The 22455-nt window shown below is 45.6% G+C and overlaps 1 protein-coding gene across 3 annotated transcripts in view; it reads left to right on the top strand.

Annotated features, from left to right (window-relative positions):
* The window catches only part of LOC140069141 (NACHT, LRR and PYD domains-containing protein 12-like), a 113130-nt gene extending 90896 nt beyond the window's left edge, over nucleotides 1-22234 (top strand). For all 3 annotated transcript variants that reach the window (XM_072114511.1, XM_072114512.1, XM_072114513.1), the window contains 4 exons: nucleotides 6782-6988; nucleotides 11481-11687; nucleotides 15648-15815; nucleotides 20640-22234. In XM_072114511.1, the coding sequence (XP_071970612.1) occupies nucleotides 6782-6988; nucleotides 11481-11687; nucleotides 15648-15815; nucleotides 20640-20727 (670 nt within the window). In that variant the 3' untranslated portion in view covers nucleotides 20728-22234. The remainder of the gene's footprint in view (nucleotides 1-6781; nucleotides 6989-11480; nucleotides 11688-15647; nucleotides 15816-20639) is intronic.
* The last annotated feature ends 221 nt before the right edge of the window (nucleotides 22235-22455 follow it).

The raw sequence follows: 22455 nt of genomic DNA, 5'->3' as shown, positions 1-22455 counted from the left end.
CTCTCCTGTGTGATACTGCTGAGCTGTGTATCTAATCCTCTCCTGTGTGATACTGCTGAGCTGTGTATCTAATCCTCTCCTGTGTGATACTGCTGAGCTGTGTATCTAATCCACTCCTGTGTGATACTGCTGAGCTGTGTATCTAATCCTCTCCTGTGTGATACTGACTTCTGAGCTGTGTATCTAATCCTCTTCTGTGTGATACTGCTGAGCTGTGTATCTAATCCTTTCCTGTGTGATACTGCTGAGCCGTGTACCTAATCCTCTCCTGTGTGATACTGACTTCTGATCTGTGTATCTAATCCTCTTCTGTGTGATACTGCTGAGCCGTGTATCTAATCCTCTCCTTGTGATACTGCTGAGCTGTGTATCTAATCCTCTCCTGTGTGATACAGCTGAGCTGTGTATCTAATCCTGTGTGATATTGCTGAGCCGTGTATCTAATCCTATCCTGTGTGATATTGCTGAGCTGTGTATCTAATCCTCTCCCGTGTTATACTGCCTAGCTGTGTATCTAATCCTCTCCTGTGTGATACTGCTGAGCTGTGTATCTAATCTTCTCCTGTGTGATACAGCTGAGCTGTGTATCTAATCCTCTCCTGTGTGATACTGCTGAGCTGTGTATCTAATCCTCTCCTGTGTGATACTGTCTGCTGTGCTGTGTATCTAATCCTATCCTGTATGATACTGCTGAGCTGTGTATCTAATCCTCTCCTGTGTGGTACTGTCTGCTGAGCTGTGTATCTAATCCTCTCCTGTGTGATACTGCTGAGCTGTGTATCTAATCCTCTCCTGTGTGATACTGCTGAGCTGTGTATCTAATCCTCTCCTGTGTGATACTGCTGAGCTGTGTATCTAATCCACTCCTGTGTGATACTGCTGAGCTGTGTATCTAATCCCCTCCTGTGTGATACTGCTGAGCTGTGTATCTAATCCTCTCCTGTGTGATACTGACTTCTGATCTGTGTATCTAATCCTCTTCTGTGTGATACTGCTGAGCCGTGTATCTAATCCTCTCCTTGTGATACTGCTGAGCTGTGTATCTAATCCTCTCCTGTGTGATACTGCTAAGCTGTGTATCTAATCCTGTGTGATACTGCTGAGCCGTGTATCTAATCCTATCCTGTGTGATATTGCTGAGCTGTGTATCTAATCCTCTCCTGTGTGATACTGCTGAGCTGTGTATCTAATCCTCTCCTGTGTGGTACTGCTGAGCTGTGTATCTAATCCACTCCTGTGTGATACTGCTGAGCTGTGTATCTAATCCTCTCCTGTGTGATACTGACTTCTGATCTGTGTATCTAATCCTCTCCTGTGTGATACTGACTTCTGATCTGTGTATCTAATCCTCTTCTGTGTGATACTGCTGAGCCGTGTATCTAATCCTCTCCTTGTGATACTGCTGAGCTGTGTATCTAATCCTCTCCTGTGTGATACTGCTAAGCTGTGTATCTAATCCTGTGTGATACTGCTGAGCCGTGTATCTAATCCTATCCTGTGTGATATTGCTGAGCTGTGTATCTAATCCTCTCCCGTGTTATACTGCCTAGCTGTGTATCTAATCCTCTCCTGTGTGATACTGCTGAGCTGTGTATCTAATCCTTTCCTGTGTGATACTGCTGAGCCGTGTATCTAATCCTCTCCTGTGTGATACTGCTGAGCTGTGTATCTTATCTTCTCCTGTGTGATACAGCTGAGCTGTGTATCTAATCCTCTCCTGTGTGATACCGCCGAGCTGTGTATCTAATCCTCTCCTGTGTGATACTGCTGAGCTGTGTATCTAATCCTATCCTGTGTGATACTGCTGAGCTGTGTATCCAATCCTCTCCTGTGTGATACTGCTGAGCTGTGTATCTAATCCTCTCCTGTGTGATACTGCTGAGCTGTGTATCTAATCCTATCCTGTGTGATACTGCTGAGCCGTGTACCTAATCCTCTCCTGTGTGATACTGCTGAGCTGTGTATCTAATCCCCTCCTGTGTGATACTGACTTCTGATCTGTGTATCTAATCCTCTCCTGTGTGATACTGCTGAGCTGTGTATCTAATCCTCTCCTGTGTGGTACTGTCTGCTGAGCTGTGTATCTAATCCTCTCCTGTGTGATACTGCTGAGCTGTGTATCTAATCCTCTCCTGTGTGATACTGCTGAGCTGTGTATCTAATCCTCTCCTGTGTGATACTGCTGAGCTGTGTATCTAATCCTCTCCTGTGTGATACCGCCGAGCTGTGTATCTAATCGTCTCCTGTGTGATACTGCTGAGCTGTGTATCTAATCCTATCCTGTGTGATACTGCTGAGCTGTGTATCTAATCCTCTCCTGTGTGATACTGCTGAGCTGTGTATCTAATCCTCTCCTGTGTGATACTGCTGAGCTGTGTATCTAATCCTATCCTGTGTGATACTGCTGAGCCGTGTACCTAATCCTCTCCTGTGTGATACTGCTGAGCTGTGTATCTAATCCCCTCCTGTGTGATACTGACTTCTGATCTGTGTATCTAATCCTCTCCTGTGTGATACTGCTGAGCTGTGTATCTAATCCTCTCCTGTGTGATACTGCTGAGCCGTGTATCTAATCCTCTCCTGTGTGATACTGCTGAGCCGTGTATCTAATCCTCTCCGGTGTGATACTGGTGAGCCGTGTATCTAATCCTCTCCTGTGTGATACTGCTGAGCTGTGTATCTAATCCTGTCCTGTGTGATTCTGCTGCGCTGTGTATCTAATCCTCTCCTGTGTGATACTGCTGAGCTGTGTATCTAATCCCCTCCTGTGTGATACTGCTGAGCTGTGTATCTAATCCTCTCCTGTGTGATACTGACTGCTGAGCTGTGTATCTAAGCCTCTCCTGTGTGATACTGCTGAGCTGTGTATCTAATCATCCCCTGTGTGATACTGACTGCTGAGCTGCGTATCTAATCCTATCCCGTGTGATACTGCTGAGCTGTGTATATAATCCTCTCCTGTGTGGTACTGCTGAGCCGTGTATCTAATCCTATCCCGTGTGATACTGCTGAGCTGTGTATATAATCCTCTCCTGTGTGATACTGCTGAGCTGTGTATCTAATCCTCTCCTGTGTGATACTGCTGAGCTGTGTATCTAATCCTCTCCTGTGTGATACTGCTGAGCTGTGTATCTAATCCTCTCCCGTGTGATACAGTCTGCTGAGCTGTATATCTAATCCTCTCCTGTGTGATACTGCTGAGCTGTGTATCTAATCCTCTCCTGTGTGATACTGCTGAGCTGTGTATCTAATCCTCTCCTGTGTGATACTGCTGAGCTGTGTATCTAATCCTCTCCTGTGTGATACTACTGAGCTGTGTATCTAATCCTCTCCTGTGTGATACTGAAGAGCTGTGCATCTAATCCTCTCCTGCGTGATACTGCTGAGCTGTGTATCTAATCATCTCCTGTGTGATACTGCTGAGCTGTGTATCTAATCCTCTGCTGTGTGATACTGCTGAGCTGTGTATCTAATCCTATCCTGTGTGGTACTGCTGAGCTGTGTATCTAATCCTAACCTGTGTGGTACTGCTGAGCTGTGTATCTAATCCTCTGCTGTGTGATACTGCTAAGCTGTGTATCTAATCCTAACCTGTGTGGTACTGCTGAGCTGTGTATCTAATCCTATCCTGTGTGATACTGCTGAGCTGTGTATCTAATCCTATCCTGTGTGATACTGCTGAGCTGTGTATCTAATCCTCTCCTGTGTGATACAGCTGAGCTGTGTATCTAATCCTCTCCTGTGTGATACTGACTTCTGAGCTGTGTATCTAATCCTCTCCTGTGTGATACTGCTGAGCTGTGTATCTAATCCTCTCCTGTGTGATACTGCTGAGCTGTGTATCTAATCCTATCCTGTGTGATATTGCTGAGCTGTGTATCTAATCCTCTCCTGTGTGATACTGCTGAGCTGTGTATCTAATCCTCTCCTGTGTGATACTGCTGAGCTGTGTATCTAATCCTCTCCTGTGTGATACTGTCTGCTGTGCTGTGTATCTAATCTTCTCCTGTGTGATACTGCTGAGCTGTGTATCTAATCCTCTCCTGTGTGATACTGCTGAGCTGTGTATCTAATCCTCTCCTGTGTGATACTGCTGAGCCGTGTTTCTAATCCTCTCCTGTGTGATACAGTCTGCTGAGCTGTGTATCTAATCCTCTCCTGTGTGATACTGCTGAGCTCTGTATCTAATTCTCTCCTGTGTGATACTGCTGAGCCGTGTATCTAATCCTCTCCTGTGTGATACTGCTGAGCCGTGTATCTAATCCTCTCCTGTGTGATACTGCTGAGCTGTGTATCTAATCCTCTCCTGTGTGATACTGCTGAGCTGTGTATCTAATCCTATCCTGTGTGATATTGCTGAGCTGTGTATCTAATCCCCTCCTGTGTGATACTGCTGAGCCGTGTATCTGATCCTCCCCTGTGTGATACTGCTGAGCTGTGTATCTAATCCTCTCCTGTGTGATACTGCTGAGCTGTGTATCTAATCCTCTCCTGTGTGATACTGCTGAGCTGTGTATCTAATCCTCTCCTTGTGATACTGCTGAGCTGTGTATCTAATCCTATCCTGTGTGATACTGCTGAGCCGTGTATCTAATCCTCTCCTGTGTGATACTGCTGAGCCGTGTATCTAATCCTATCCTGTGTGATACTGACTGCTGAGCTGTGTATCTAATCCTCTCCTGTGTGATACTGCTGAGCTGTGTATCTAATCCTGTGTGATACTGCTGAGCTGTGTATCTAATCCTGTGTGATACTGCTGAGCTCTGTATCTAATTCTCTCCTGTGTGATACTGCTGAGCCGTGTATCTAATCCTCTCCTGTGTGATACTGCTGAGCCGTGTATCTAATCCTCTCCTGTGTGATACTGCTGAGCTGTGTATCTAATCCTCTCCTGTGTGATACTGCTGAGCTGTGTATCTAATCCTCTCCTGTGTGATACTGCTGAGCTGTGTATCTAATCCTCTCCTGTGTGATACTGCTGAGCTGTGTATCTAATCCTCTCCTGTGTGATACTGCTGAGCTGTGTATCTAATCCTCTCCTGTGTGATACTGCTGAGCTGTGTATCTAATCCTCTCCTGTGTGATACTGCTGAGCTGTGTATCTAATCCTCTCCTGTGTGATACTGCTGAGCTGTGTATCTAATCCTCTCCTGTGTGATACTGCTGAGCTGTGTATCTAATCCTCTCCTGTGTGATACTGCTGAGCTGTGTACCTAATCCTCTCCTGTGTGATACTGCTGAGCTGTGTATCTAATCCTCTCCTGTGTGATACTACTGAGCCGTGTATCTAATCCTCTCCTGTGTGATACTGCTGAGCTGTGTATCTAATCCTCTCCTGTGTGATACTACTGAGCCGTGTATCTAATCCTCTCCTGTGTGATACTGCTGAGCCGTGTATCTAAAGCTGTGAATCTAATCCTCTCCTGTGTGATACTGTCTGCTGTGCTGTGAATCTAATCCTCTCCTGTGTGATACTGCTGAGCTGTGTATCTAATCCTCTCCTGTGTGATACTGCTGAGCTGTGTATCTAATCCTCTCCTGTGTGATACTGGAGAGCTGTGTATCTAATCCTCTCCTGTGTGATACTGCTGAGCCGTGTATCTAAAGCTGTGAATCTAATCCTCTCCTGTGTGATACTGCTGAGCTGTGTATCTAATCCTCTCCTGTGTGATACTGGAGAGCTGTGTATCTAATCCTCTCCTGTGTGATACTGATGAGCCGTGTATCTAAAGCTGTGTATCTAATCCTCTCCTGTGTGATACTGCAGAGCTGTGTATCTAATCCTCTCCTGTGTGATACTGCCTGCTGAGCTGTGTATCTAATCCTCTCCTGTGTGATACTGCTGAGCTGTGTATCTAATCCTCTCCTGTGTGATACTGCTGAGTCGTGTATCTAATCCTCTCCTGTGTGATACTGCTGAGCTGTGTATCTAATCCTATCCTGTGTGATACTGCTGAGCTGTGTATCTAATCCTCTCCTGTGTGATACTGCTGAGCCGTGTACCTAATCCTCTCCTGTGTGATACTGCTGAGCTGTGTATCTAATCCTCTCCTGTGTGATACTGCTGAGCCGTGTATCTAATCCTCTCCTGTGTGATACTGACTTCTGAGCTGTGTATCTAATCCTCTTCTGTGTGATACTGCTGAGCTGTGTATCTAATCCTTTCCTGTGTGATACTGCTGAGCCGTGTATCTAATCCTCTCCGGTGTGATACTGCTGAGCTGTGTATCTAATCCTCTCCTGTGTGATACTGACTTCTGATCTGTGTATCTAATCCTCTTCTGTGTGATACTGCTGAGCTGTGTATCTAATCCTCTCCTGTGTGATACTGCTGAGCTGTGTATCTAATCCTTTCCTGTGTGATACTGCTGAGCGGTGTACCTAATCCTCTCCTGTGTGATACTGACTTCTGATCTGTGTATCTAATCCTCTTCTGTGTGATACTGCTGAGCTGTGTATCTAATCCTCTCCTGTGTGATACTGTCTGCTGTGCTGTGTATCTAATCCTATCCTGTATGATACTGCTGAGCTGTGTATCTAATCCTCTCCTGTGTGATTCTGCTGCGCTGTGTATCTAATCCTCTCCTGTGTGATACTGCCTGCTGAGCTGTGTATCTATTCCTCTCCTGTGTGATACTGCTGAGCTGTGTATCTAATCCTCTCCTGTATGATACTGCTGAGCTGTGTATCTAATCCTCTCCTGTGTGATACTGCCTGCTGAGCTGTGTATCTAATCATCTCCTGTGTGATACCTCCCTCACATCTCCTCTTATTCTTACAGGTTGTATAATAATATTCTCCCAGACTCGTCCTGCGTCCCGTTGGCTTCTGTAATAAGGAATAATCCGGACCTGAAGACACTTGTCCTGTCTGGTAACCCCCTGGCTGGTCCTGACCTCAGTGTCCTGTCTGGTAACCGCCTGGCTGGTCCTGACCTCCGTGTCCTGCTGGAAGCTCTGTCCTGTCTCCGCAGGTTGGAGGAATTACAGTAAGTATAAGATGTAATGAAGATTCTCTTTGTAATAGACACTTTGTATCTAATCCTCTCCTGTGTGATACTGCTGAGTTGTGTATCTAATCCTCTCCTGTGTGATACTGCTGAGCTGTGTATCTAATCCTCTCCTGTGTGATACTGCTGAGCTGTGTATCTAATCCTCTCCTGTGTGATACTGTCTGCTGCGCTGTGTATCTAATCCTCTCCTGTGTGATACTGCTGAGCTGTGTATCTAATCCTCTCCTGTGTGATACTGCTGAGCTGTGTATCTAATCCTCTCCTGTGTGATACTGCTGAGCTGTGTATCTAATCCTCTCCTGTGTGATACTGCTGAGCTGTGTATCTAATCCTCTCCTGTGTGATACTGCTGAGCTGTGTATCTAATCCTCTCCTGTGTGATACTGCTGAGCTGTGTATCTAATCCTCTCCTGTGTGATACTGCTGAGCTGTGTATCAAATCCTCTCCTGTGTGATACTGCTCAGCAGTGTATCTAATCGTCTCCTGTGTGATACTGCTGAGCTGTGTATCTAATCCACTCCTGTGTGATACTACAAAGCCGTGTATCTAACCCTCTCCTGTGTGATACTGACTGCTGAGCTGTGTATCTAATCCTATCCTGTTTGATACTGCTGAGCCGTGTATCTAATCCTCTCCTGTGTGATACTACTGAGCCGTGTATCTAATCCTATCCTGTGTGATACTGCTGAGCTGTGTATCTAATCCTCTCCTGTGTGATACTGCTGAGCTGTGTATCTAATCCTCTCCTGCGTGATACTGCTGAGCTGTGTATCAAATCCTCTCCTGTGTGATACTGCTGAGCTGTGTATCTAATCCTCTCCTGTGTGATACTACTGAGCTGTGTATCTAATCCTCTCCTGTGTGATACTGTCTGCTGAGCTGTGTATCTAATCCTCTCCTGTGTGATACTGTCTGCTGAGCTGTGTATCTAATCCTCTCCTGTGTGATACTGCTGAGCCGTGTATCTAATCCTCTCCTGTGTGATACTGCTGAGCTGTGTATCTAATCCTCTCCTGTGTGATACTGCTGAGCTGTGTATCTAATCCTATCCTGTGTGATACTGCTGAGCTGTGTATCTAATCCTCTCCTGTGTGATACTGTCTGCTGAGCTGTGTATCTAATCCTCTCCTGTGTGATACCGCTGAGCTGTGTATCTAATCCTCTCCTGTGTGATACTGCTGAGCTGTGTATCTAATCCTCTCCTGTGTGATACTGCTGAGCTTTGTATCTAATCCTCCCCTGTGTGATACAGTCTGCTGAGCTGTGTATCTAATCCTCTCCTGTGTGATACTGCTGAGCTGTGTATCTAATCCTCTCCTGTGTGATACTGCTGAGCTGTGTATCTAATCCTATCCTGTGTGATACTGCTGAGCTGTGTATCTAATCCTCTCCTGTGTGATACTGCTGAGCTGTGTATCTAATCCTCTCCTGTGTGATACTGCTGCGCTGTGTATCTAATCCTCTCCTGTGTGATACTGTCTGCTGAGCTGTGTATCTAATCCTCTCCTGTGTGATACTGTCTGCTGAGCTGTGTATCTAATCCTCTCCTGTGTGATACTGCTGCGCTGTGTATCTAATCCTCTCCTGTGTGATACTGTCTGCTGAGCTGTGTATCTAATCCTCTCCTGTGTGATACTGTCTGCTGAGCTGTGTATCTAATCCTCTCCTGTGTGATACTGTCTGCTGAGCTGTGTATCTAATCCTCTCCTGTGTGATACTGTCTGCTGAGCTGTGTATCTAATCCTCTCCTGTGTGTTACCGCTGAGCTGTGTATCTAATCCTCTCCTGTGTGATACTGCTGAGCTGTGTATCTAATCCTCTCCTGTGTGATACTGCTGAGCTTTGTATCTAATCCTCCCCTGTGTGATACAGTCTGCTGAGCTGTGTATCTAATCCTCTCCTGTGTGATACTGCTGAGCTGTGTATCTAATCCTCTCCTGTGTGATACTGCTGAGCTGTGTATCTAATCCTATCCTGTGTGATACTGCTGAGCTGTGTATCTAATCCTCTCCTGTGTGATACTGACTGCTGAGATGTGTATCTATTCCTATCCTGTGTGGTACTGCTGAGCCGTGTATCTAATCCTCTCCTGTGTGATACTGACTGCTGAGATGTGTATCTATTCCTATCCTGTGTGATACTGCTGAGCCGTGTATCTAATCCTCTCTGGTGTGATACTGCTGAGCTGTGTATCTAATCCTCTCCTGTGTGGTACTGCTGAGCTGCGTATCTAATCCTATAATGTGTGATACTGCTGAGCTGTGTATCTAATCCTCTCCTGTGTGATACTCCTGAGCCGTGTATCTAATCCTCTCCTGTGTGATACTGCTGAGCTGTGTATCAAATCCTCTCCTTGTGATACTGCTGAGCTGTGTATCTAATCCTCTCCTGTGTGATACTGTCTGCTGAGCTGTGTATCTAATCCTCTCCTGTGTGATACTGCTGAGCTGTGTATCTAATCCTCTCCTGTGTGATACTACAGAGCCGTGTATCTAATCCTCTCCTGTTTGACACTGCTGAGCTGTGTATCTAATCCTCTCCTGTGTGATACTGCTGAGCTGTGTATCTAATCCTCTCCTGTGTGATACTGCTGAGCTGTGTATCTAATCCTCTCCTGTGTGATACTACAGAGCCGTGTATCTAATCCTCTCCTGTTTGACACTGCTGAGCTGTGTATCTAATCCTCTCCTGTGTGATACTGCTGAGCTGTGTATCTAATCCTCTCCTGTGTGGTACTGCTGAGCCGTGTATCTAATCCTCTCCTGTGTGATACTGCTGAGCTGTGTATCTAATCCTCTCCTGTGTGATACTGCTGAGCTGTGTATCTAATCCTCTCCTGTGTGATACTGCTGAGCTGTGTATCTAATCCTCTCCTGTGTGATACTGCTGAGCTGTGTACCTAATCCTCTCCTGTGTGATACTGCTGAGCTGTGTATCTAATCCTCTCCTGTGTGATACTACTGAGCCGTGTATCTAATCCTCTCCTGTGTGATACTGCTGAGCTGTGTATCTAATCCTCTCCTGTGTGATACTACTGAGCCGTGTATCTAATCCTCTCCTGTGTGATACTGCTGAGCCGTGTATCTAAAGCTGTGAATCTAATCCTCTCCTGTGTGATACTGTCTGCTGTGCTGTGAATCTAATCCTCTCCTGTGTGATACTGCTGAGCTGTGTATCTAATCCTCTCCTGTGTGATACTGCTGAGCTGTGTATCTAATCCTCTCCTGTGTGATACTGGAGAGCTGTGTATCTAATCCTCTCCTGTGTGATACTGCTGAGCCGTGTATCTAAAGCTGTGAATCTAATCCTCTCCTGTGTGATACTGCTGAGCTGTGTATCTAATCCTCTCCTGTGTGATACTGGAGAGCTGTGTATCTAATCCTCTCCTGTGTGATACTGATGAGCCGTGTATCTAAAGCTGTGTATCTAATCCTCTCCTGTGTGATACTGCAGAGCTGTGTATCTAATCCTCTCCTGTGTGATACTGCCTGCTGAGCTGTGTATCTAATCCTCTCCTGTGTGATACTGCTGAGTCGTGTATCTAATCCTCTCCTGTGTGATACTGCTGAGCTGTGTATCTAATCCTATCCTGTGTGATACTGCTGAGCTGTGTATCTAATCCTCTCCTGTGTGATACTGCTGAGCCGTGTACCTAATCCTCTCCTGTGTGATACTGCTGAGCTGTGTATCTAATCCTCTCCTGTGTGATACTGCTGAGCCGTGTATCTAATCCTCTCCTGTGTGATACTGACTTCTGAGCTGTGTATCTAATCCTCTTCTGTGTGATACTGCTGAGCTGTGTATCTAATCCTTTCCTGTGTGATACTGCTGAGCCGTGTATCTAATCCTCTCCGGTGTGATACTGCTGAGCTGTGTATCTAATCCTCTCCTGTGTGATACTGACTTCTGATCTGTGTATCTAATCCTCTTCTGTGTGATACTGCTGAGCTGTGTATCTAATCCTCTCCTGTGTGATACTGCTGAGCTGTGTATCTAATCCTTTCCTGTGTGATACTGCTGAGCGGTGTACCTAATCCTCTCCTGTGTGATACTGACTTCTGATCTGTGTATCTAATCCTCTTCTGTGTGATACTGCTGAGCTGTGTATCTAATCCTCTTCTGTGTGATACTGCTGAGCTGTGTATCTAATCCTCTCCTGTGTGATACTGTCTGCTGTGCTGTGTATCTAATCCTATCCTGTATGATACTGCTGAGCTGTGTATCTAATCCTCTCCTGTGTGATTCTGCTGCGCTGTGTATCTAATCCTCTCCTGTGTGATACTGCCTGCTGAGCTGTGTATCTATTCCTCTCCTGTGTGATACTGCTGAGCTGTGTATCTAATCCTCTCCTGTATGATACTGCTGAGCTGTGTATCTAATCCTCTCCTGTGTGATACTGCCTGCTGAGCTGTGTATCTAATCATCTCCTGTGTGATACCTCCCTCACATCTCCTCTTATTCTTACAGGTTGTATAATAATATTCTCCCAGACTCGTCCTGCGTCCCGTTGGCTTCTGTAATAAGGAATAATCCGGACCTGAAGACACTTGTCCTGTCTGGTAACCCCCTGGCTGGTCCTGACCTCAGTGTCCTGTCTGGTAACCGCCTGGCTGGTCCTGACCTCCGTGTCCTGCTGGAAGCTCTGTCCTGTCTCCGCAGGTTGGAGGAATTACAGTAAGTATAAGATGTAATGAAGATTCTCTTTGTAATAGACACTTTGTATCTAATCCTCTCCTGTGTGATACTGCTGAGTTGTGTATCTAATCCTCTCCTGTGTGATACTGCTGAGCTGTGTATCTAATCCTCTCCTGTGTGATACTGTCTGCTGCGCTGTGTATCTAATCCTCTCCTGTGTGATACTGCTGAGCTGTGTATCTAATCCTCTCCTGTGTGATACTGCTGAGCTGTGTATCTAATCCTCTCCTGTGTGATACTGCTGAGCTGTGTATCTAATCCTCTCCTGTGTGATACTGCTGAGCTGTGTATCTAATCCTCTCCTGTGTGATACTGCTGAGCTGTGTATCTAATCATCTCCTGTGTGATACTGCTGAGCTGTGTATCTAATCCTCTCCTGTGTGATACTGCTGAGCTGTGTATCAAATCCTCTCCTGTGTGATACTGCTCAGCAGTGTATCTAATCGTCTCCTGTGTGATACTGCTGAGCTGTGTATCTAATCCACTCCTGTGTGATACTACAAAGCCGTGTATCTAACCCTCTCCTGTGTGATACTGACTGCTGAGCTGTGTATCTAATCCTATCCTGTTTGATACTGCTGAGCCGTGTATCTAATCCTCTCCTGTGTGATACTACTGAGCCGTGTATCTAATCCTATCCTGTGTGATACTGCTGAGCTGTGTATCTAATCCTCTCCTGTGTGATACTGCTGAGCTGTGTATCTAATCCTCTCCTGCGTGATACTGCTGAGCTGTGTATCAAATCCTCTCCTGTGTGATACTGCTGAGCTGTGTATCTAATCCTCTCCTGTGTGATACTACTGAGCTGTGTATCTAATCCTCTCCTGTGTGATACTGTCTGCTGAGCTGTGTATCTAATCCTCTCCTGTGTGATACTGTCTGCTGAGCTGTGTATCTAATCCTCTCCTGTGTGATACTGCTGAGCCGTGTATCTAATCCTCTCCTGTGTGATACTGCTGAGCTGTGTATCTAATCCTCTCCTGTGTGATACTGCTGAGCTTTGTATCTAATCCTCCCCTGTGTGATACAGTCTGCTGAGCTGTGTATCTAATCCTCTCCTGTGTGATACTGCTGAGCTGTGTATCTAATCCTCTCCTGTGTGATACTGCTGAGCTGTGTATCTAATCCTATCCTGTGTGATACTGCTGAGCTGTGTATCTAATCCTCTCCTGTGTGATACTGTCTGCTGAGCTGTGTATCTAATCCTCTCCTGTGTGATACCGCTGAGCTGTGTATCTAATCCTCTCCTGTGTGATACTGCTGAGCTGTGTATCTAATCCTCTCCTGTGTGATACTGCTGAGCTTTGTATCTAATCCTCCCCTGTGTGATACAGTCTGCTGAGCTGTGTATCTAATCCTCTCCTGTGTGATACTGCTGAGCTGTGTATCTAATCCTCTCCTGTGTGATACTGCTGAGCTGTGTATCTAATCCTATCCTGTGTGATACTGCTGAGCTGTGTATCTAATCCTCTCCTGTGTGATACTGCTGAGCTGTGTATCTAATCCTCTCCTGTGTGATACTGCTGCGCTGTGTATCTAATCCTCTCCTGTGTGATACTGTCTGCTGAGCTGTGTATCTAATCCTCTCCTGTGTGATACTGTCTGCTGAGCTGTGTATCTAATCCTCTCCTGTGTGATACTGCTGCGCTGTGTATCTAATCCTCTCCTGTGTGATACTGTCTGCTGAGCTGTGTATCTAATCCTCTCCTGTGTGATACTGTCTGCTGAGCTGTGTATCTAATCCTCTCCTGTGTGATACTGTCTGCTGAGCTGTGTATCTAATCCTCTCCTGTGTGATACTGTCTGCTGAGCTGTGTATCTAATCCTCTCCTGTGTGATACCGCTGAGCTGTGTATCTAATCCTCTCCTGTGTGATACTGCTGAGCTGTGTATCTAATCCTCTCCTGTGTGATACTGCTGAGCTTTGTATCTAATCCTCCCCTGTGTGATACAGTCTGCTGAGCTGTGTATCTAATCCTCTCCTGTGTGATACTGCTGAGCTGTGTATCTAATCCTCTCCTGTGTGATACTGCTGAGCTGTGTATCTAATCCTATCCTGTGTGATACTGCTGAGCTGTGTATCTAATCCTCTCCTGTGTGATACTGACTGCTGAGATGTGTATCTATTCCTATCCTGTGTGGTACTGCTGAGCCGTGTATCTAATCCTCTCCTGTGTGATACTGACTGCTGAGCTGCGTATCTAATCCTATAATGTGTGATACTGCTGAGCTGTGTATCTAATCCTCTCCTGTGTGATACTCCTGAGCCGTGTATCTAATCCTCTCCTGTGTGATACTGCTGAGCTGTGTATCAAATCCTCTCCTTGTGATACTGCTGAGCTGTGTATCTAATCCTCTCCTGTGTGATACTGTCTGCTGAGCTGTGTATCTAATCCTCTCCTGTGTGATACTGCTGAGCTGTGTATCTAATCCTCTCCTGTGTGATACTACAGAGCCGTGTATCTAATCCTCTCCTGTTTGACACTGCTGAGCTGTGTATCTAATCCTCTCCTGTGTGATACTGCTGAGCTGTGTATCTAATCCTCTCCTGTGTGGTACTGCTGAGCCGTGTATCTAATCCTCTCCTGTGTGATACTGACTGCTGAGCTGTGTATCTAATCCTATCCTGTGTGATACTGCTGAGCTGTGTATCTAATCCTCTCCTGTGTGGTACTGCTGAGCTGCGTATCTAATCCTATAATGTGTGATACTGCTGAGCTGTGTATCTAATCCTCTCCTGTGTGATACTGATGAGCTGTGTATCAAATCCTCTCCTGTGTGATACTGTTGAGCTGTGTATCTAATCCTCTCCTGTGTGATACTGCTGAGCTGTGTATCTAATCCTCTCCTGTGTGATACTGCTGAGCTGTGTATCTAATCCTCTCCTGTGTGATACTGCTGAGCTGTGTATCTAATCCTATCCTGTGTGATACTGCTGAGCTGTGTATCTAATCCTCTCCTGTGTGGTACTGCTGAGCCGTGTATCTAATCCTCTCCTGTGTGATACTGACTGCTGAGCTGTGTATCTAATCCTCTCCTGTGTGATACTGCTGAGCTGTGTATCTAATCCTCTCCTGTGTGATACTGACTGCTGAGCTGTGTATCTAATCCTCTCCTGTGTGATACTGCTGAGCTGTGTATCTAATCCTCTCCTGTGTGGTACTGCTGAGCCGTGTATCTAATCCTCTCCTGTGTGATACTGACTGCTGAGCTGTGTATCTAATCCTCTCCTGTGTGATACTACTGAGCCATGTATCTAATCCTCTCCTGTTTGACACTGCTGAGCTGTGTATCTAATCCTCTCCTGTGTGATACTGCTGAGCTGTGTATCTAATCCTCTCCTGTGTGATACTGCTGAGCTGTGTATCTAATCCTCTCCTGTGTGGTACTGCTGAGCCGTGTATCTAATCCTCTCCTGTGTGATACTGACTGCTGAGATGTGTATCTATTCCTATCCTGTGTGATACTGCTGAGCCGTGTATCTAATCCTCTCTGGTGTGATACTGCTGAGCTTTGTATCTAATCCTCTCCTGTGTGATACTGCTGAGCTCTGTATCTAATCCTATCCTGTGTGATACTGCTGAGCTGTGTATCTAATCCTCTCCTGTGTGGTACTGCTGAGCTGTGTATCTAATCCTCTCCTGTGTGATACTGCTGAGCTGTGTATCTAATCCTCTCCTGTGTGATACTGCTGAGCTGTGTATCTAATCCTCTCCTGTGTGATACTGCTGAGCTGTGTATCTAATCCTCTCCTGTGTGATACTGTCTGCTGAGCTGTGTATCTAATCCTCTCCTGTGTGATACTGCTGAGCTGTGTATCTAATCCTATCCTGTGTGATACTGCTGAGTTGTGTATCTAATCCTCTCCTGTGTGATACTGCTGAGCTGTGTATCTAATCCTGTGTGATACCTCCCTCACATCTCCTCTTATTCTTACAGGTTGGGTAGTAATAATCTCCCAGACACGTCCTGCGTCCCGTTGGCTTCTGTAATAAGGAATAATCCGGACCTGAAGACACTTGTCCTGTCCGGTAATGACCTGGCTGGTCCTGACCTCAGTGTCCTGCTGGAAGCTCTGTCCGGTCTCCGCAGGTTGGAGGGATTACAGTAAGTACAAGATATAATGAAGATTCTCTGGGTAATAGACACTTTGTATCTAATCCTCTCCTGTGTGATACTGCTGAGCCGTGTATCTAATCCTCTCCTGTGTGATACTGCTGAGCTGTGTATCTAATCCTCTCCTGTGTGATACTGCTGAGCTGTCTATCTAATCCTCTCCTGTGTGATACTGCTGAGCGGTGTATCTAATCCTCTCCTGTGTGATACTGCTGAGCCGTGTATCTAATCCTCTCCTGTGTGATACTGCTGAGCCGTGTATCTAATCCTCTCCTGTGTGATATTGCTGAGCTGTGTATCTAATCCTCTCCCGTGTTATACTGCCCAGCTGTGTATCTAATCCTCTCCTGTGTGATACTGCTGAGCTGTGTATCTAATCCTCTCCTGTGTGATACTGCTGAGCTGTGTATCTAATCCTCTCCTGTGTGATACTGCTCAGCAGTGTATCTAATCCTCTCCTGTGTGATACTGCTGAGCTGTGTATCTAATCCTCTCCTGTGTGATACTGCTGAGCTGTGTATCTAATCCTCTCCTGTGTGATAATGCTGAGCTGTGTATCTAATCCTCTCCTGTGTGATACTGCTGAGCTGTGTATCTAATCCTCTCCTGTGTGATACTACTGAGCCGTGTATCTAATCCTCTCCTGTGTGATACTGACTGCTGAGCTGTGTATCTTATCCTATCCTGTGTGATACTGCTGAGCTGTGTATCTAATCCTCTCCTGTGTGATACTGCTGAGCTGTGTATCTAATCCTCTCCTGTGTGATAATGCTGAGCTGTGTATCTAATCCTCTCCTGTGTGATACTGCTGAGCTGTGTATCTAATCCTATCCTGTGTGATACTGCTGAACTGTGTATCTAATCCTCTCCTGTGATACAGTCTGCTGAACTGTGTATCTAATCCTCTCCTGTGTGATACTGCTGAGCTGTGTATCTAATCCCATCATGTGCGATACTGCTTAGCCGTGTATCTAATCCTCTCCTGTGTGATACTGTTGAGCTGTGTATCTAATCCTCTCCTGTGTGATACTGCTGAGCTGTGTATCTAATCCTCTCCTGTGTGATACTGTTGAGCTGTGTATCTAATCCTCTCCTGTGTGATACTGCTGAGCTGTGTATCTAATCCTCTCCTGTGTGATACTGCTGAGCTGTGTATCTAATCCTCTCCTGTGTGATACTGCTGAGCTGTGTATCTAATCCTCTCCTGTGTGATACTGCTGAGCTGTGTATCTAATCCTCTCCTGTGTGATACTGCTGAGCTGTGTATCTAATCCTCTCCTGTGTGATACTGCTGAGCTGTGTATCTAATCCTCTCCTGTGTGATACTGCTGAGCTGTGTATCTAATCCTCTCCTGTGTGATACTGCTGAGCTGTGTATCTAATCCTCTCCTGTGTGATACTGCTGAGCTGTGTATCTAATCCTCTCCTGTGTGATACTGCTGAGCTGTGTATCTAATCCTATCCTGTGTGATACTGCTGAACTGTGTATCTAATCCTCTCCTGTGATACAGTCTGCTGAACTGTGTATCTAATCCTCTCCTGTGTGATACTGCTGAGCTGTGTATCTAATCCTCTCCTGTGTGATACTACTGAGCCGTGTATCTAATCCTCTCCTGTGTGATACTGACTGCTGAGCTGTGTATCTTATCCTATCCTGTGTGATACTGCTGAGCTGTGTATCTAATCCTCTCCTGTGTGATACTGCTGAGCTGTGTATCTAATCCTCTCCTGTGTGATAATGCTGAGCTGTGTATCTAATCCTCTCCTGTGTGATACTGCTGAGCTGTGTATCTAATCCTCTCCTGTGTGATACTGCTGAGCTGTGTATCTAATCCTATCCTGTGTGATACTGCTGAACTGTGTATCTAATCCTCTCCTGTGATACAGTCTGCTGAACTGTGTATCTAATCCTCTCCTGTGTGATACTGCTGAGCTGTGTATCTAATCCCATCATGTGCGATACTGCTTAGCCGTGTATCTAATCCTCTCCTGTGTGATACTGTTGAGCTGTGTATCTAATCCTCTCCTGTGTGATACTGCTGAGCTGTGTATCTAATCCTCTCCTGTGTGATACTGTTGAGCTGTGTATCTAATCCTCTCCTGTGTGATACTGCTGAGCTGTGTATCTAATCCTCTCCTGTGTGATACTGCTGAGCTGTGTATCTAATCCTCTCCTGTGTGATACTGCTGAGCTGTGTATCTAATCCTCTCCTGTGTGATACTGCTGAGCTGTGTATCTAATCCTCTCCTGTGTGATACTGCTGAGCTGTGTATCTAATCCTCTCCTGTGTGATACTGCTGAGCTGTGTATCTAATCCTCTCCTGTGTGATACTGCTGAGCTGTGTATCTAATCCTCTCCTGTGTGATACTGCTGAGCTGTGTATCTAATCCTATCCTGTGTGATACTGCTGAACTGTGTATCTAATCCTCTCCTGTGATACAGTCTGCTGAACTGTGTATCTAATCCTCTCCTGTGTGATACTGCTGAGCTGTGTATCTAATCCCATCATGTGCGATACTGCTTAGCCGTGTATCTAATCCTCTCCTGTGTGATACTGTTGAGCTGTGTATCTAATCCTCTCCTGTGTGATACTGCTGAGCTGTGTATCTAATCCTCTCCTGTGTGATACTGTTGAGCTGTGTATCTAATCCTCTCCTGTGTGATACTGCTGAGCTGTGTATCTAATCCTCTCCTGTGTGATACTGCTGAGCTGTGTATCTAATCCTCTCCTGTGTGATACTGCTGAGCTGTGTATCTCATCCTCTCCTGTGTGATACTGCTGAGCTGTGTATCTCATCCTCTCCTGTGTGATACTGATGAGCTGTGTATCTAATCCTCTCCTGTGTGATACTGCTGAGCTGTGTATCTAATCCTATCCTGTGTGATACTGCTGAACTGTGTATCTAATCCTCTCCTGTGATACAGTCTGCTGAACTGTGTATCTAATCCTCTCCTGTGTGATACTGCTGAGCTGTGTATCTAATCCCATCATGTGCGATACTGCTTAGCCGTGTATCTAATCCTCTCCTGTGTGATACTGTTGAGCTGTGTATCTAATCCTCTCCTGTGTGATACTGCTGAGCTGTGTATCTAATCCTCTCCTGTGTGATACTGTTGAGCTGTGTATCTAATCCTCTCCTGTGTGATACTGCTGAGCTGTGTATCTAATCCTCTCCTGTGTGATACTGCTGAGCCGTGTATCTAATCCTCTCCTGTGTGATACTGCTGAGCCGTGTATCTAATCCTCTCCTTTGTGATACTGCTGAGCTGTGTATCTCATCCTCTCCTGTGTGATACTGCTGAGCTGTGTATCTAATCCTCTCCTGTGTGATACTGCTGAGCCGTGTATCTAATCCTCTCCTGTGTGATACTGCTGAGCTGTGTATCTCATCCCATCCTGTGTGATACTGCTGAGCTGTGTATCTAATCCTCTCCTGTGTGATACTGCTGAGCTGTGTATCTAATCCTCTCCTGTGTGATACTGCTGAGCTGTGTATCTAATCCTCTCCTGTGTGATACTGCTGAGCTGTGTATCTAATCCTCTCCTGTGTGATACTGCTGAGCTCATTATTAGGAGCTGACTATAGCGCCCCCAGAGGTCACATTCAATATCCCAGGACTGGAGAGGAGACACTGAGCTGTGGATGACGAGCCCCGGCCCTATGTCTGTGATCTGGTAATACAGGAGCCGCACATGATGGGGACACCCTGCACCCACATATCATCTCCAGCACCCACAGTCTTACAGGACAGGAAGGTGCAGAGTTATTCCCCATCACCTCTAGGGGGCGCCGTATATACAACCCCCTGACAGCATTGTGTGATCATATAGGACCATAATGACATAAATATACAAGCAGCGCGGGGGCCCCATAATCCTTAGTGTCCCTGAGTAGGGAGGTAGGGGGTCCAGGTACCTGTACACTGTATACACACACATCATACATGTACTGTATACACACACACCATACATGTACTGTATACACACACACACACACACATCATACACACGTACCGTATACACACACATCATACACACGTACCGTATACACACACATCATACACACGTACCGTATACACACACATCATACACACGTACCGTATACACACACACATCATACACACGTACCGTATACACACACACATCATACACACGTACCGTATACACACACACATCATACACACGTACCGTATACACACACACATCATACACACGTACCGTATACACACACACATCATACACACGTACCGTATACACACACACACACACACACACATCATACACACGTACCGTATACACACACACACACACACATCATACACACGTACCGTATACACACACACACACACATCATACACACGTACCGTATACACACACACACACACATCATACACACGTACCGTATACACACACACACACACATCATACACACGTACCGTATACACACACACACACACACACACACACACACATCATACACACGTACCGTATACACACACACATCATACACACGTACCATATACACACACACACACACATCATACACACGTACCGTATACACACACACATCATACACACGTACCATATACACACACACACACACACATACACACATCATACATGTACCGTATACACACACACATCAGCGCCTATAGAAATGTCCTGTCACCTTCAGGAGGTCCTTGTATAATAATCCCCAGTGTCACCAGATCTGGAGAACACAAGATTGTACAGATCCCTCCTCACACCCATCAATCCCCGAAATCCTCACAGTACAAAGTCACTAACACTGGAATCTGTTTTATCTTCTAGTCTGGGGGACAATGGATTCTCTGAGGAGGAGAGGGAAGAAATACTAAAGCTGAGAAGAGACAAACCCAATGTGAGGATATATTACTGAGGAACCCGGGAGCCGATCCCAGGAGACTATGGACAATTCTCCCTCCAGGATTAGGAGGTTTCCTGGTGTGAGAGATACAAGCGGCCGCCATATTATCCAGGAGTAATGTTACCACTGTCAGACATGTCTATTCACCTCATGATCCAAACATCATTTTGTTTAACCCCTTAAGGACGCAGGGTTTTTTCGCTCATTTCTCGCTCTCCACCTTCAAAAATCCATAACTTTTTCATTTTTACGTGTGCAGAGCTGTCTGAGGGCTTATTTTCTGCGTAACAAATTTTTCTTTCCCGTAATGTTATTTATTTTAACATGCCTTGTACTGCGAAGCTGGAAAAAAAGTCCAAATGTGGAAAAATTGAAAAAAACGCATGTGTGTCACGTTCTTGTGGGCTCAGTTTTTTCGACTTTGACTGTGCACTCAAAATAACACGTCTACTTTATTCTTTGGTTCGGTGCGATCGCGGTGATACCGGATTTATAGGTTTCATTGCGTTTTAATACATTTTCAAAAATTTAACAAATGTGTACAAAAAAGAAAAAATTTTTTTTGCCATCTTCTGACGCTAATAACTTTTTCATACTTTGGCGCACGGAGATGTGTGAGGGGTCATTTTTTGCGAAATGAGGCGACATTTTCAATGCTACCATTTTGAGGTCTGTGCGACATTTTGATCATTTTTTATTCCATTTTTTATGTGATGTAAAAAGGTGTAAAAGTCGCATTTCGGACATTTGGGCGCCATTTCCCGTCTCGGAGGTCACCGCCGGCCGTAACCGTTTTTATATTTTGATAGATCGGGCATTTTGGGACGCGGCGATACCTAATATGTTTGTGATTTTTACTGTTTATTATGTTTTATATCCGTTCTAGGGAAAGGGGGGTGATTTGAATTTTGAATATTTTATTAATTTTTTTTATTTTTTAAACCCGAGGCTACCATGGCAACCGATGGCCGCCCCCCGATGACGTTCGGGGGCGCGGCGATCGTAATAAAGATGGCGGCGCCCGCACGCCGTCGTCTTTTAAATGCCGCCGGTGACTTTGCAGGCGGCAATGAAAGGGTTAATAGCCACTGACCGCAGTTATTAGCGGTGGGGGTTTTCTGCAATATGCAACAACCCCCACCCTTGTATGAAGAGGACTCAGCCCGGGAGCCCTCTTCATACACTCCTTATACCTCTGCGCCGTAGAGCTACGACACAGAGCGTTAAGGGGTTACATCTGCTGAGAGGAAAGTCTGTCCTTCACTCTTGTCCTATATTATTGCTTCAGCATCTGCTGATCTTATGTCCGGCCTCAGGGTCTCCTCAGGACTTTAAGTAAAATCTTTCTGTCTCCTGGAGCCGGAGCTCTGTGTGAGAAATAGTCTGTAATGTTCACCTACAGGGGAAGATATTCAATATGGCCGATAGCATTGTAGTATTTTATCATCTTATCACGTCCCCTATGCTGATGGCTATATGTGTTTTATATATGGGAATAAACTATGAGATTCTGCATTTTATAAGAGACTGGTGTCACATAGTGTGTTCCCTCATCCCGGTACCATGCAGCCATTGTTGGCTATGAAGGGTTAATTCAAAAGTCACCTTACAAATCTCTTACACAAGGGGTTACACACAGTGACCCCACTAATACCAGGTGTATACAGGACACATATACAGAACCCCCTGTATCATATATTATACAGGATACAAGGGGTTACACACAGTGACCCCACTAAT

Source organism: Engystomops pustulosus, chromosome 7 (assembly GCF_040894005.1).
Source record: "Engystomops pustulosus chromosome 7, aEngPut4.maternal, whole genome shotgun sequence".
Classification (NCBI taxonomy): domain Eukaryota; kingdom Metazoa; phylum Chordata; class Amphibia; order Anura; family Leptodactylidae; genus Engystomops; species Engystomops pustulosus.
The sequence above is the reverse complement of the archived record's forward strand: the minus strand, read 5'-3'. Positions and strand labels throughout refer to the sequence as shown.